This window comes from Monodelphis domestica, chromosome 4 (assembly GCF_027887165.1).
Source record: "Monodelphis domestica isolate mMonDom1 chromosome 4, mMonDom1.pri, whole genome shotgun sequence".
Lineage (NCBI taxonomy): Eukaryota > Metazoa > Chordata > Mammalia > Didelphimorphia > Didelphidae > Monodelphis > Monodelphis domestica.
In genome coordinates, this window is record NC_077230.1 from 323,849,952 (window position 1) to 323,863,487 (window position 13,536).

At 40.2% G+C, this 13,536-nt stretch overlaps 1 protein-coding gene across 1 annotated transcript; it reads left to right on the forward strand.

The window, feature by feature from the left end:
* Positions 1 to 1,253: 1,253 nt before the first annotated feature.
* Positions 1,254 to 4,315, forward strand: LOC130458890 (tripartite motif-containing protein 43B-like). The gene is made up of 4 exons (XM_056825890.1): positions 1,254 to 1,583; positions 1,880 to 1,984; positions 3,199 to 3,492; positions 4,231 to 4,315. The coding sequence occupies exons 1-4, from the start codon at positions 1,425 to 1,427 to the stop codon at positions 4,303 to 4,305; spliced, it is 633 nt and encodes a 210-aa protein (XP_056681868.1). The 5' UTR covers positions 1,254 to 1,424; the 3' UTR covers positions 4,306 to 4,315.
* Positions 4,316 to 13,536: the final 9,221 nt, after the last annotated feature.

The following is a 13,536-nucleotide window of genomic DNA, read 5'->3' on the forward strand; positions in this document are numbered from 1 at the left end:
TAGTTCCTCCAGACACCAGCACTGACTCTTATCTATTGTGCCACCCAGCTTCACCCCATACCTCTACTTTTGAGATAGCTAATCAATTTCTCTGGCATTATATTTAAACATCTCAATGCACTTGGCATTTGTCCTTTGCTCTGTGGTCTTTCATCTAGGAAGGGAGCTCCCAGTGAAGATACAACTTCTCTAGCCTATTTTTTAATCTATGTCACGAAATTGGGGCATAATTTACAGTTTTATAATTTCCTGAGGTGAAGAGACTAAGGGATTGGCATTCAGAAGTACTGAGTGCCAATAGAATAAGAAGTACTAGTGGCAGTGATTCAGGAAGACTACCTCCGATTTTATTTCTTCTTATTTATTATTTCAATACCCTTACCTTCTGTTTAAGCATTAATTCTAGGACAGAAGAACAGCAAAAGCTGCCTAGCCCTTATTCCAGGTTAAGTGACTTCTCCAAAGTCACACAGCTAGGAAGTATCTGAGGTTAGATTTGAACCCAAGTTCTCCTGACTCCAGGCCTGGTGCTTTTTTCATCCACTTTTTGCTTCCCCATCTGACTACCTGGATGTCTGCCCTGGACAAGCTACTCAGCCTCTCAGTCTGATTTTCTCCATTTATAAGGCAGATAATAATACCTACTTCACAGGATATTTTTGTTCACTATTTGGCATGCCCTGGAATTGGGAAGACTGGTATTCCAACCAATTCTATGTGATACTTCAACTCCCTCAATGTTGAACAGAATACAGCCCTTGGACTGTACAGTATGTGCCCTAGGCTGTGGGCCGTGGGTTGCTTACTCCTGGACCACGGGCAGGAAAGCAATTTAACCCCTTTAAGTCCATTGATCACTGGTTTTCCCCATTCTTTCTACAAAGGCAGAAAAATAGCACCTTCTTCATTGGGTTTCTGAATACATCAAATAACAAAATCTATGTCAAATACCTTAAAGGTATATATAAAGTCATTATTGCAATGTGTCCCTTAATTGTGCCCACTCTTCCTCTTGATGGTGTCCCTATTTGGTGGAAAGTTTGCCCCAGCTGTAGGGAAATAGTTTGTAATTTTGCTTACTCTGCCATTTTATGAAATGTATTTGATTTGAACTAAAAGAGTAGGAAAAATATCCTCATTGTCTTTCTCTCCTCAGGATGTTCTTAAATGAAATTGGACGAGGAGGAGGAGGAGAAGGAGAAGAAGAAGAAGGAGGAGGAGGAGGAGGAGGAGGAGGAGGAGGAGGAGAAGAAGGAGAAGAAAGTCTTTGTGTTAGCTGTTGGAGGGAGCACAAAAAAGTAGTCACCATTGACTGTGGACATCCTGCCTGTTTGCCTTGTCTCAGGGCAAATCACTATCGAGCTTTTGGCTGCTCACAATGCCTGAAATTCTCCCAGCTGAAAACTCTTCAGGCAGACATTGTCATGTACCCTGAAGGAGAAGACCAGTGTGTGATACACCTGGAAGACCAGAAGTTTTTCTGTGACTTTAGCTTGACTCTACTCTGTGTGACCTGCTCGAAATCAGAGGAGCACGTGCACCACATGCACTGGCCCATTGCAATGGTTGCTCTTCGCAGTAGGGTGAGTCATGCAAGGGTCAGTGGAGGTTTGTCCTGGTGGCTTGGGATGTTCATTGCTCATGAGCTCTTCACTCCCGCTTTGGTTGCCCCTACTTGAATCTTTCCTTTAGAATTGTTCCCCAAATACACAGCTATCCATCAGAGCTTAGCTAGACTCTCTTCTTCCTATCTGACTCTTCTCTACAGATCATTCAAATAGTTCTGGCCTCTCATGAGTTTCTGAGCCCCTCACATTTCGTGGGCCTCAAGCCTAGAACAGAGACTTGTATGTTGTTAATATTTATATTTTTCTTACAGAAGGATATTCAGGAAAAGATAAACCTCATTAGGCTTCATGTAAAGGTCTTTGAGGAATTTCAACTTAAAGAGGAGAAACCCTTGGCCTGGGCTGTGGTGTGGGCTGTAAGTATCTGATTTGGTCTTCCTAAATAATATCTGGCATGTCTTTCATTAATAAACATCTATTCCTTGCCTACTATTTTCCAGGCACTGTGCTAAGTGCTAGGATATTAAAAGAGGTAAAAAAGACTTTCATCAAGGAATTGTGGAGGAAATAATTTGCAAACAAATATATACAAAGGCAGTTATGTAAAGGATGAATAGGAAACAATTACCAGATAGAAAGCGCGAGAAGTAAAAGGAATTGGAAAAGTTTTTAGTAAAAGATGAGATTTTAGTTGGGACTAAATGAATTCAGGTGGCTCAGTAGGTGAAGCAGAGGAGGAAGAGCATTCCAGGCATGGGGGGCAGTCAGAGAAAATGACCAGAGTCAAGAGATTGAGTGTCTGCTTCAAGGAATATCCAGTCTCTGATGCATTTCAGAACAAGCTCCCCATCATTGTTAGCTACAATTGGAAGGTGAGCAAAATGAAGTTCATAAACATTTGTCACTTGCCCTCATTCTTGTCACTAGTAAGTATAGAAGTTTTGAGTCCAGCCAGTGTCGTGTGTTAAGCCATTTCTAGCTGGCTTACATCTCTGCCTTTGCTGCATTACTTTTCTTATCTGTGTTACCCTAGCTCAGATCCTCCACCCACCAAAGCAGAGAAGTAAGCACTTGTGATTGGAGGGTCCTTTGGGAAAAAGGAAAAGGGAACCCAGGACTTTACTAATTAAGTTGGATGGCCTGGTATGAAATATGACCTTGGAACAGAGTCAGATTATCTTTCTACCATTATCATACTTAATATAATCAGTAGGTAAGGATTTATTTAGCACCTACTATGTTCCAGACACTTTAGTAAATAATGGGGATCCAAGGAAAGGAAAAAGAACAGTCCCTGCTCCCATAATGCCCCCAGTCTAATGGGAGAGACAACCTGAAAACTATTAGGTATGGACAGATATATACAGGATAAATTACGCATAATTAACACGGGGAGGGACTAGCATGAAGGAGGATCAGTAAAGCCTTCTCATAGGAGGTTGAAATTTTGCTGAGAGGAAAATGAAACTGGAGAGGCAGTCGAGGGTCACATACCTGGTTGGGACTGGAATCCTGTGCTCCTGACTTAGTCCAATGTTCTTTGTAGTAATACAACACTGAGCAGGTAGGAATGGACTGAGGTCGTGAAATGGTCCCATGTATGTCACTAGAATAACCTTCTTCTTTACAGAACTCTAAATATAAGGACAGAGACATTTTTGAGGAAAAAATCTATGGAATATGGGAACACCTGCAAAAGAAGATGGAGACACTAGACATGAAAGAACTCAGAGTGGGAAAGGAGAATGAGAAGTTCAGTGAGCTCTTTCAGAAGCTGAAGGAGATGGAAGCTATATGGGAACAGGACATCATGAAGCAAAAAAGGGAATGGGAGCCCAAGGTGTCCAGAAAAATCAGATATCTAAAAGACATAACCAGAGATTTTGAAGAAAAGATTCAGAAATCAAACGTGGAACTATTAAAGGTGAGATGAGAACAACCTCATCAGTATGTGAGGACGTGAAGATTGATGTCATCTTTTGTGATCTGCTTTTTTTATCTTCTACTCTGTATGACTTGAGTTTCCTGGGGGAAAAGGACAAGCATCATTCCTGAGGGATGAGTTGTCTTCTGCAGTTTGTCCTGAGAGTAACTGGGAAGGCTCTGTGTGCTGGTGCTGGTAGAAAATGAGTTCATATGAAGGAATTCTGACCTGCCCACTTTACTCCATCATATATGCAGGCAGCAGTGACCATAGTGAGAGGCATTGGAACCAATCAGTCACTCAACATTCATTAAGTACCACATGCTAGGCACATGCCAGTGCTAAGAGCTCATATACTGGAAGCATTCAGAGTTCGATAGAGTTGGCTTTTCAGAACTCCATTCTTATCTAAGGCTCTTCATGATTATCAATAATTCTTTCTCTTCATTTTTCACTTTGTGATAGAGAATAACTATATAACCTGGACTCATCACATAATGAGATAAACATGTAGAGTCCTGGCGAACTCTTGCTTGACCACCTTTGAGTAGAGAGGATGGTGGGGTGGGGAAGAGAAGGGAAAGGAGGAAAAGGAAAGGCAAAGCTATGGAGGTCCTGAGGCCAAGGCAAAGAGAGGGATTCTATGAACTTATATGTGGTTTAATGTCTGTCCTTACTTAATTGAATTGATTTATGAACTTTACTGACTGTACGTATTCTTCTTTTTCCATTCCATAGGATTTGTTCCGTGAGAGTAGAAGGTATGTAACTATCTACAGAGTGGACAATTGCAGATTTGGGGGACATGGATAGAGGAAGGATGAATTTGTGTTTGATTACAACTGGGGCTGGAAGTTCTATATGGCCTTCAGTATCATGATAACTGATTTCTTTTTTCTTTTTATTTTAGCATGTTTGTAGATGCATATTTGGAACCTTTCATTCCACATATGAATGATTTGTATCTCATTGTGGTAAATGAATTTTTAGAATTCTTTCATAGTAAGTATCAGCCCTTTGACGATGAATTTCAATTTGAGCTTTCTTCATAGCAGTAGTAGGAGCCCAACAACCCTACCTATTGCAAGGGTAGTCGTGTATGTCTCTGCTTTGCAGGCTCTGATGTGCTTGTGTCCTTACCTAGGGAAAACTTCTCCTATGGAGAGGATCATTTTATTTGAATATTCCAGAAACTAGACTAGTATTTTGACTAAGGGGAGCGATAGAACCTAGCCTCCAATATTCGAACAGAAACCTAGTGAGAAGTAAACTCAATGAGATCCACTGAATACTCTGTCTTGATGCTCCCCGTCTGCATTAGATAGTCAAGTCTCTAATTGGGTAGTTGTGGAGCTGCATTTTTGCTCAGAGGCAAAAGTAAGGTCTGTAGTGACATGTCTTTTCTTGGGGGGAGTTGGAGGAATTATGCTACCTGATCATGGTGCCTGGCATTGAGTAAATGTTTAATGAGGGTTTTTTCATTCATTCTGGAAAGGCTGAAGAAAACTGGAAATGGGACTTAGAAGGGATTTCTTAGGGGCCTGTTCCTCTTCCTAAAATATATGATAAGGAAGGTCTGGGCATCTGAAGGTAATATCATTAAAGGAAAGAACTCCCTGGAGTGGGAGTATAAACAGTTGTATTATTCCTGTCACCTTCTGTATGACCTTAAAGTCAATTATAGTCATTACTGAGTTCCCTCATCTCTGCCTTGGGGTGTAGGACTCGGTAGATGGGTGCTTACTAATGACTTCTATAAATCCCTTCTAAATCTATAAATTTATTATATTCTTTGGAAATGATGAAATAATAATCAAGAATCCTGAGCCTGGTACAGTCCTACAAATGACTCCTCTCCTATTTGGACTATTGTTTATGCATTTGGTGTGAATTGTGAAGAGATGAGGCTTTGTTAGACACCCAGACACTGACAGCCCTAGGAATTGAGGAGATTCCTCAGAAAGGTGTATGTATATTAAGAAATAAGCTCTTGGGTGTTTGGGGAGAAATCACCTGCTTAAGTCAACAAATAGACAAACATGGACAGAATTGTCTTCCAAACTTGGTGAAGGCATTTAGGGAGGTAAAGTCTAGGGGGATCTTGACTGTCCAATTACTTTGAGATAGTTTGAAAACTTGACTGATGTAGCATTTGCTAATTATGTTTCCCCCTTAATTAACTACCAATGTTTGGTCTTATGCTGACCCTTAACAGGAAAGAGGCTTTTCATTCTTTGCCCAGACCAAGATAGTTGGAGGAATCTTGCTGGGAATCTCAAAATCCACGAAACTAATTTTTAGGTAAAGACTGTGTATTTATCTGTGAGCAGATAGAGGATGTGGACCTCAATTAGTATAAAAAGGAAATGTCTGACAGAGAATTCTGGGTCTCAGCCACAAGTGTGGTCTCCATTCCTTACTGCAGCATAATATATATGGATTTTTCTTCCTCTGGTCATCCCAAATTTCCTGCACACCAGAGAGAAATCAATAGGCAACTTACATGATGTTATGATTACATGATTTCAATGATATACAAGATGCTGACATTCGGTTTTGAACTGACTCCTTTTTCTTCTCTGTAGCATTTGGACTGTGGCAGCCCTGGAATTCATACAATCTTCTTGAAGGAGAAAAGAAGAGAACTATTACATGTGTACCTGGATCCTCAGGAGAGACATATGTTATTTATAATATTGGCAATTTTCACAAGGACAATGTTAGGATAAGACCCTTCTCATTGAATAATTGCTTTCAGAGTAGTATTTTAGAAGAAAAACACTCTCCAATTATTAGCAATCTTGTAGAGATAGAATTTTAATTTAGAGTTTCCTAAGTGTGAATCCTGTCAAACTGCCTTAGGTGGAACTTTGAGCTAAGGTCTTGCTTGGGAATTCTGTGAGACCTGAGGAGGTGGAAATTCTGTTTAATAAAACTGTCTCTCTCTCTGCTGGTGTTCCCTGCCAGAGAGGTGGCTAAATCTTTGGCTCTTGGGAATTCCTTGAACTGGAGTGGCAGTTTTGGAAAGAAGAGAAGTTGAAAGATGTTTTAAAGAACTGTGAAAGGAAGATCAACAGTTGGAAGAAGAAACTCTGGCTTTTTGCCACTCTGTGTTTACAGAGTGGAGCAGGCTGAGCTTGGCCACTCCAGGCCAGAAGCCTCTAGGCCCTAAAACCCTGACTGGCTCGAAGTTGGAGAATGTAAATGAACAGTTACAAGGAGGCAATAACTTATAATATATAAGAATGATAATTATTAGAAATAGAGACATTCTCCAGTTGATAAGTGGGCAATTTTCAGATAAAGAAATAAAAACTGATCAATAAAAACATGAAAAAGTGTTCTAAATCTCTCATAATTAGAGAAATGCAAATGAAAACAACTCTGAGGTACCAGATCACACACAGATTGGCTAACATGATGGAAAAGGAAAGTAATGAATGCTAGACGGGATGTGGCAAAGTTGGGACATTAATGCAATGCTGGTGGAGTGATGAATTGGTCCAAGCATTCTGGAGGGCAATTTGGAACTAGGCCCAAAGGGTGCTAAAAGACTGTCTGCCCTTTGATCCAGCCATAGCACTGCTGGGTTTGTACCCCAGAGAGATAATAAGGAAAAAGACAAGTAGAAGAATATTCATAGCCACACAGTTTGTGGTGGCAAAAAATTGTTAAACGAGGGGATGCCCTTTAATTGGGGAATGGCTGAACAAATTGTGGTTTCTGTTGGTGATGAAACACTATTGTGCTCAAAGGAATAATAAAGTGGAGGAATTCCATGTGAACAGGAACAACCTCCAGGAATTAATGGAGAGTGAGAGGAGCAGAATGAGGAGAACATTATACACAAACACTGATACACTGGTACAATGGAACATAATAGACTTCTCTACTGTGAAGATTGGATTTAGCTATTAGCTGATTTTAACAATGAAGATACTTAGTCTAACAAAATCAAGGGGGTGAGATTGGGAATGTTAAAGTTGTAATCTCCTGATTGAACAATGAAGGTACTTAACTCTTACCTTTATAGTGAAGCTATAACTAAGTTAAGTCTATTTTAAGATCTTAATACAAAAAGGTGTTAAATAACTAAAAAGGTGAATTTAACAAAGAAGTGTTAAGTAACTAAAGATATAATCTAATCAAAGAAGATGAGAACTCTAAAAGATATGGGCATTTAAAGGAGGAGTCACAAGGGTGAAAGGTCTATATATTTGACTCACTTCCTCTCTCTGGCTACTTTCTCCGGGTGGAGAGTTGGCTGGTGGCAATGTGCTGGGCCTTTTGGCATCTTAAGCGGGGTTCCAAGCTATTGTCTGGTTCAGTGGTGAGTTTCTAGCTGAGTTTTCCTTCTTTACTTTCCAACTTTGTCCTCTTAGAAGGGTGTAAGAGAGGATTTACAAGCCAAGCCAAGCATGCAAAACAAAGTAAAGGAATTCATTCCAAATAGGATGTTTCCAGAAAAGTCACTTGGAAAGTCAAGCCAGGCTGAAGGGGGAAGAAGCTCTGAACTGGACCCCTGTTAGTTTCTGTCCTAGGCTGAAAAACCCTTGGAGGGGGGGGGACTTTTGGAGTTAAGCTGAGAAGAAATTAACTTTTTTGGTGGCTTAGAGTGGTGAAGAAGATATTTGTGTCTCTGAGATTTGAGTTTGAAGGAAGAAGAAAGAGGATTAAACAGTTATGCTCTCATCTCCTTGACAGACTTGTGACATAGCTGTGACATGACTGACATTTCCTAAAATCCTCCTAACCCTCATTATAGATTAGGGAAAATATCATCCCTCTCACCTTATCTTCCATCATGCCCTATCTTTTCCAATAAACCTCCTTACCTGAGAAAGAGACAAGATTATCTTCTCTAAACCTCACAGATCACCCTTGAGTTACATAGAAAGGTGGCTGACTAACAGGGGGTAAGGGAAGGGAGGCAGGAGAGTGTGGGTAGAAAACTGGGAAGTGAAGGGTGGAGGGCAGGAAATATTTTGATCTATTAGCCATCAGTAGTGATCAATAGGCAACCCCAGAGTATCCCCTCTAGTAGTATCTCTCTAGTCACTCCAGAATATCTCTCTCCATTACAACTAGGTACCCACAGGTTTCCCCTAGTATCTCTCTAGTCAAGCCAGAGTATCTCATTTATCGTATATATCATATAGCATATAACTAGAAATATCTCATCAGTATCCTATTTCTATTACAGAAGCCTCTAATCTTCAGAGACCTAGAGGCGGGGATTTTAAACTCCCCCTGGCTCTCCCCCTGGCACAGGGTAGGCAGGAGAAATCCTATATCCTCTTCGCTTCTCCTTAAATTCCTTCACTCAATTTTAATTAAATTACCATAAATTTCCAGACTGACTTGGGTATTTTATTTGAGATTTCTCTTGGCAACCAATTAAATCTAGATTTTAAGTCACAACCCTAAAATTATCTTTACACTACTAGCAACAATGCAATGATCCAGGACAATGCAGAGGGACCTATGAGAAAGAACTGTGGGAGCAGAAACACAGAAGGAAAACAATGGGTCGATGGGGATATGATTGGGGATGAAGACTCTAAACAATCATCCCAGTGCAAATATTAATATGGAAATAGGTTCTGATCAAGGACACATGTAAAATACAGAGGAATTGTGTGTCAGCTATGGGAGGGGGTTTGGAGGAGGGCAGGGAAAGAACATGAATCTTGTAACCATGGAAAAATATTCTAAATTAAATAACATTTTCCAATAAGAAAAAAAATGGGCTTAGATAGTTAGGAATTGGCAAGTGCAGATTTGGGTTTTCCCAGAAAGAAGCAGACCTCCTGAGAGACCTTGAGTTGGGTGTGCTTGAGTTAGTCCTCTTCTTTTTAGACTTGGGAAATCCTGTCCTTATATTCTTTCAACCTTTTAAATGCTTATGAACTTTAATAAATAAAGGTTTTGTTTTTACCCTCTGCCTCCACAGTTGTCAGTTCCTATTACTTGAGAAGGCCTTACTCTTCTTACAGGTCTATAACAACTTCATTACAAAGTTTAGCCATCTGGCCCTTCTTACCAACAAACAGATACAGTCTCAAAATATCATAACCCAATCCAAATCAGAAGTTTTTGGGAGAGGATTAAGAATTAAGGGAGAGGAACACAGAATTGGAGGAGGAGTGCAAGAAAGCAGATGTAGAATTGCTCAGGTGAGATCACAGAAAATAAGTTGAAGGTACATAAAAGAGAAGTCAAAAGATGACCAAATGAACAATCCATCCATATGTCTCAAGAGAAGAAGCATCTTCCATTGCTCCTCTGGCTGCTTCCCAAGCTTTTACCAGACATAGGCTAGGCTTTACTCTTTTCTTTCTTAATCCTTAGGTAAGAAATTCAACTCTACCATATTCTCTATGTTCAACTGGGGAACAGAGAGACCAGGTAAGCTGGAACATGCCTGGAATACAGTGAAAACATAGGACAACAACATAAAATGAGCCTGCAAAGATAGTTTATAGCCAAGTTGTAAAGAATTTCAATTGCTAAATAGAAGTGTTTATATTTTATTTTTAAGGTAATAGGAAGCTTTAGGCAAACCATGGGCAAGCTCATGGGATGAAGAGAGGCAGCTAAATACCTCATTGAAAAGAGAGCTCTGCCTGGAGCCAGGAGGTCCCGGGTTCAAATCTACTTTTGGATAGTTTTTAGCTATATGACTTTAGGCAAGTCACATAACTCCAGTTGCCTAGACCGCACCACTTTTCTGCCTTGAAACCAATACTTAGTATTGATTCCAATATGGAAGGAACCATTTTAATAAAATAGTTCAGGTAAAAGATAAGGAAAGGCTAAAAATAAAATGGCAGTTGAGTGAGAGGAGATAAGAGGCATATATGTGAGACTTGTTGCAGAAATAGACACTCTAAGGTTCTTTCCTACACTTTGGGTCTCTTCATGGCAATGAATCCATTAGTCCAAAGTTTCATTTTTCTGACTCAAAATTCTGAAACTTTCAGCTGATCCCTCTCCTCCTCCATGGCCCCAAGTATGGAAGATGAACCCCTTTTCTATAAAGAACAAAATTCAACTTCTCCAGAAATAATTTTGAAGATTAGAATAATTTGCATTGTGCAAATTAAGCAAATCAGCAGCCTGGAACCTTATTCTAAACGAAGTATTCTTTAATTCATTCTGATGAACCAAATCTCTGAAGTGGGCTGGTTTCCTGTGCAGCTCATCTCTGCTGAAGTAAATCATAGTGGAGTACTTCACTGCCACTCTCGCTTTTCTCCCTTTGGTCTCTGGCACATGGAGTCAAGATTTCAGAGAAAGGAAATAAAAACTCTCTTGAATGATTCAGCCTAGCATGTTTCTTTCTGATTCAGCCTCAACCAACCCAAAGAGGAAATTCACCTGCTCCAACATTAGGTGTGAATTCACTTGAGAAGCAGGGCCCCCAGTTCACACTCATTTTCACTTATTTCACACTCAGTGCATTAGCAGTGAGGACCATGGAGTTCACACCTCAGGCAAAGTGGACCATGTACCTGAGTCTGGGACTTTGGACCTTTCAGAGGATTAGAAAAACAATGGCAGAGTTGGCAGGGCCTTCCCTCAGATATCAATTAGTCCAAACTGTACCTAAGTGTGAATTAGCTCTACACCATATGCCATGAGTTTTCTTCGTATTACTATTACTCACTTTTCTGGAGAGAAACATAGGAACTCACTCCATTTATGACTCAGTTCTGGATCTAACTCAATTCCCTTATAAGTCTCCAACTTTTGTCTTGTGAGGAAGATTCATTCAAGTATAGGAATTGTGAGACAGCTTCATTACATTGATAGAACCTAACTTTGTTTGCCCTGGAAGCTGGGTCATTTCTGTCAAATTTGTTTAAGGTTGATTCTGAGTCTTCTCACAATTACATCTCAGACAATATATATGTCTTATCTGGAAAACTAGTCCTTTACTCTGCTCAGTCAGTTACTATTTCCTTGTTCTTTTCATGGAATATAGACATTGGCAGGAGGAGGGGGACATCCCTTTTTCTAATTTCAGAGAATTATACCTACTTGCTCTACTCCTCCCAACTTGGAAAGTCCCTGTTCTTTATCCTGGTTTATATTCTCTTAACTGTTTCTGTAGCTCTCTCAGAGGTGAGAGAAGCCACAAGGTAGGAAGATAGAGACAGGATAGAAGTTTTGATACCACGAGGGAAGTGACGGAGTCCTGATAGAGATATGAGGTGTTCAGGATGAGTCTTTATTAATTATCAATGAGCCACAGCTAAGCTCTGATCAAAGGACCAATTCTGTAGGCTTTTCCAGTCCTGAGATCCATACCACGCAGGTCAGAGAGGTGAATAGAGAAAGATTAAAGATGGAGCTTGGCCAGAGGCCAAGCTCCTGCAAGGACAGCCATCAGGTAGCCTGAAAGAGAAGGAGCGAGCAGAGAGCAGAGGGCAGAGAGCAGAGAGCGAAGGCGGAGCCTGCTGGGCTAGATATAGTTTTTGATATGCAAATATACACAGTACATAGGGATGACCCTCATTGGTTAATGACAAGGCGTAGGTGTGGTTTCTCTTAACCAGGTGAGAACAAAGAAACCTGTTTTCCCGCCTAACCTGGGAGAAGCTGGGGTCAAGGGTCAGAGGCCTTCCCAGCCATGAGCACTACTGAGCATGCCCAAGACTGACTGTTCCCCTTGCCCCTAGCTATGAGTTGGCTGCTACATCTCCCCCTTTTTGTTTTACAGACGAATGAATAGTGTAATATCAAAATGTAGCAACATTACAGCATTAACAAATACAAACACTCTGGTGCATAATCATATTCTGATACAGAGATGAAAAACCTGTCCTGATTGTATAACTTAGATATCCCAATCAAGAATGAACATCAGCATAAACTGATTCAGTGATCAATCTTAAAAATTCCCAACTGATCTTTCTATCTGTCTGTCTGCATTTCAAGATCAATGCAACAGTCTTAGTAGATATAAAAATGTTAAGAAAATAATTTCCACGCTACTGATCCTGATCTAATGAGGTAGAACTCCATGGTTCACATGACAGGTGCAATAACCAAACATGCCACCATTCACAGTCTGGACTATCAGAAGTTGTCAGCCTTTTCAACAGTTAGCAAAATACTAACCCTGGAGATGAAGGATAAGTCCTTCCTTTCTCTCGTCCTGATACTGCATCTTGGGGATCTTTCCGTGCTCACTGCCAGATGCCTGCCACATAGAAAACTGGTTGGTAGCTCGATGCCAGGACGTCCAGCGACTGAGGGTGTCAGTACGCCATGTCTCTGCATTTCCCAACCTCAAACATCCATTTCACATGGAAAATGTAACCGTGGCTGAGGCTGCCTGGTCCATAATGAAAGATTCATTATGATTCCCCTTACATGCAATCAGACATCACTCTCCAGTATGGTCATCTGAAAATTAACAATTGCTGTCATGTTCTCATGTTCACCGACTGTTAGGTGACTGTAATTCTAGAAATCTTTGCACCTTCATAATTCTGGATCAGAGCATTAACAGTACCTTCCTTGCACTTAAAAATTCTGGCCTTAATAGTGTAAAAGAAAAAAATCAAGGTTGATCAATCAAGAGTGACTTTAAAAGTTTCCTCTAAAAATATAAATACTGATCTCTATAAGATTCCTCTCCCTTTTCTTTTTGTTTGTGTGTTGGGAGAGATCCCTTCAAAGAAAAACATCCTCTCTTAACAATTCTGGAGGATCATGTTATCACATGTCAAATGATCTCAGAAACTTGATCCTGGGAACCTGATCCCAAAATTAATACAAGATCCTCTTGGCTCTTGGCTCACAGTCTATGTGGAATCTTTGAAACTGAGCCAATGTGAAATATCAGAACTTACATTCCCAATGATTTCTAATTCCTGATCTAAATAGATCAAAATTCGCCTTGCATATGAACATAATTTTGCACCATTACAGGCTGTGCAAAAACATCAATACATCAATCACAGTGCAAATTTCTAACAAATACCAATATTCCCATCCATTTTACATTCTCAATTGTAACTTAAATAACCATGA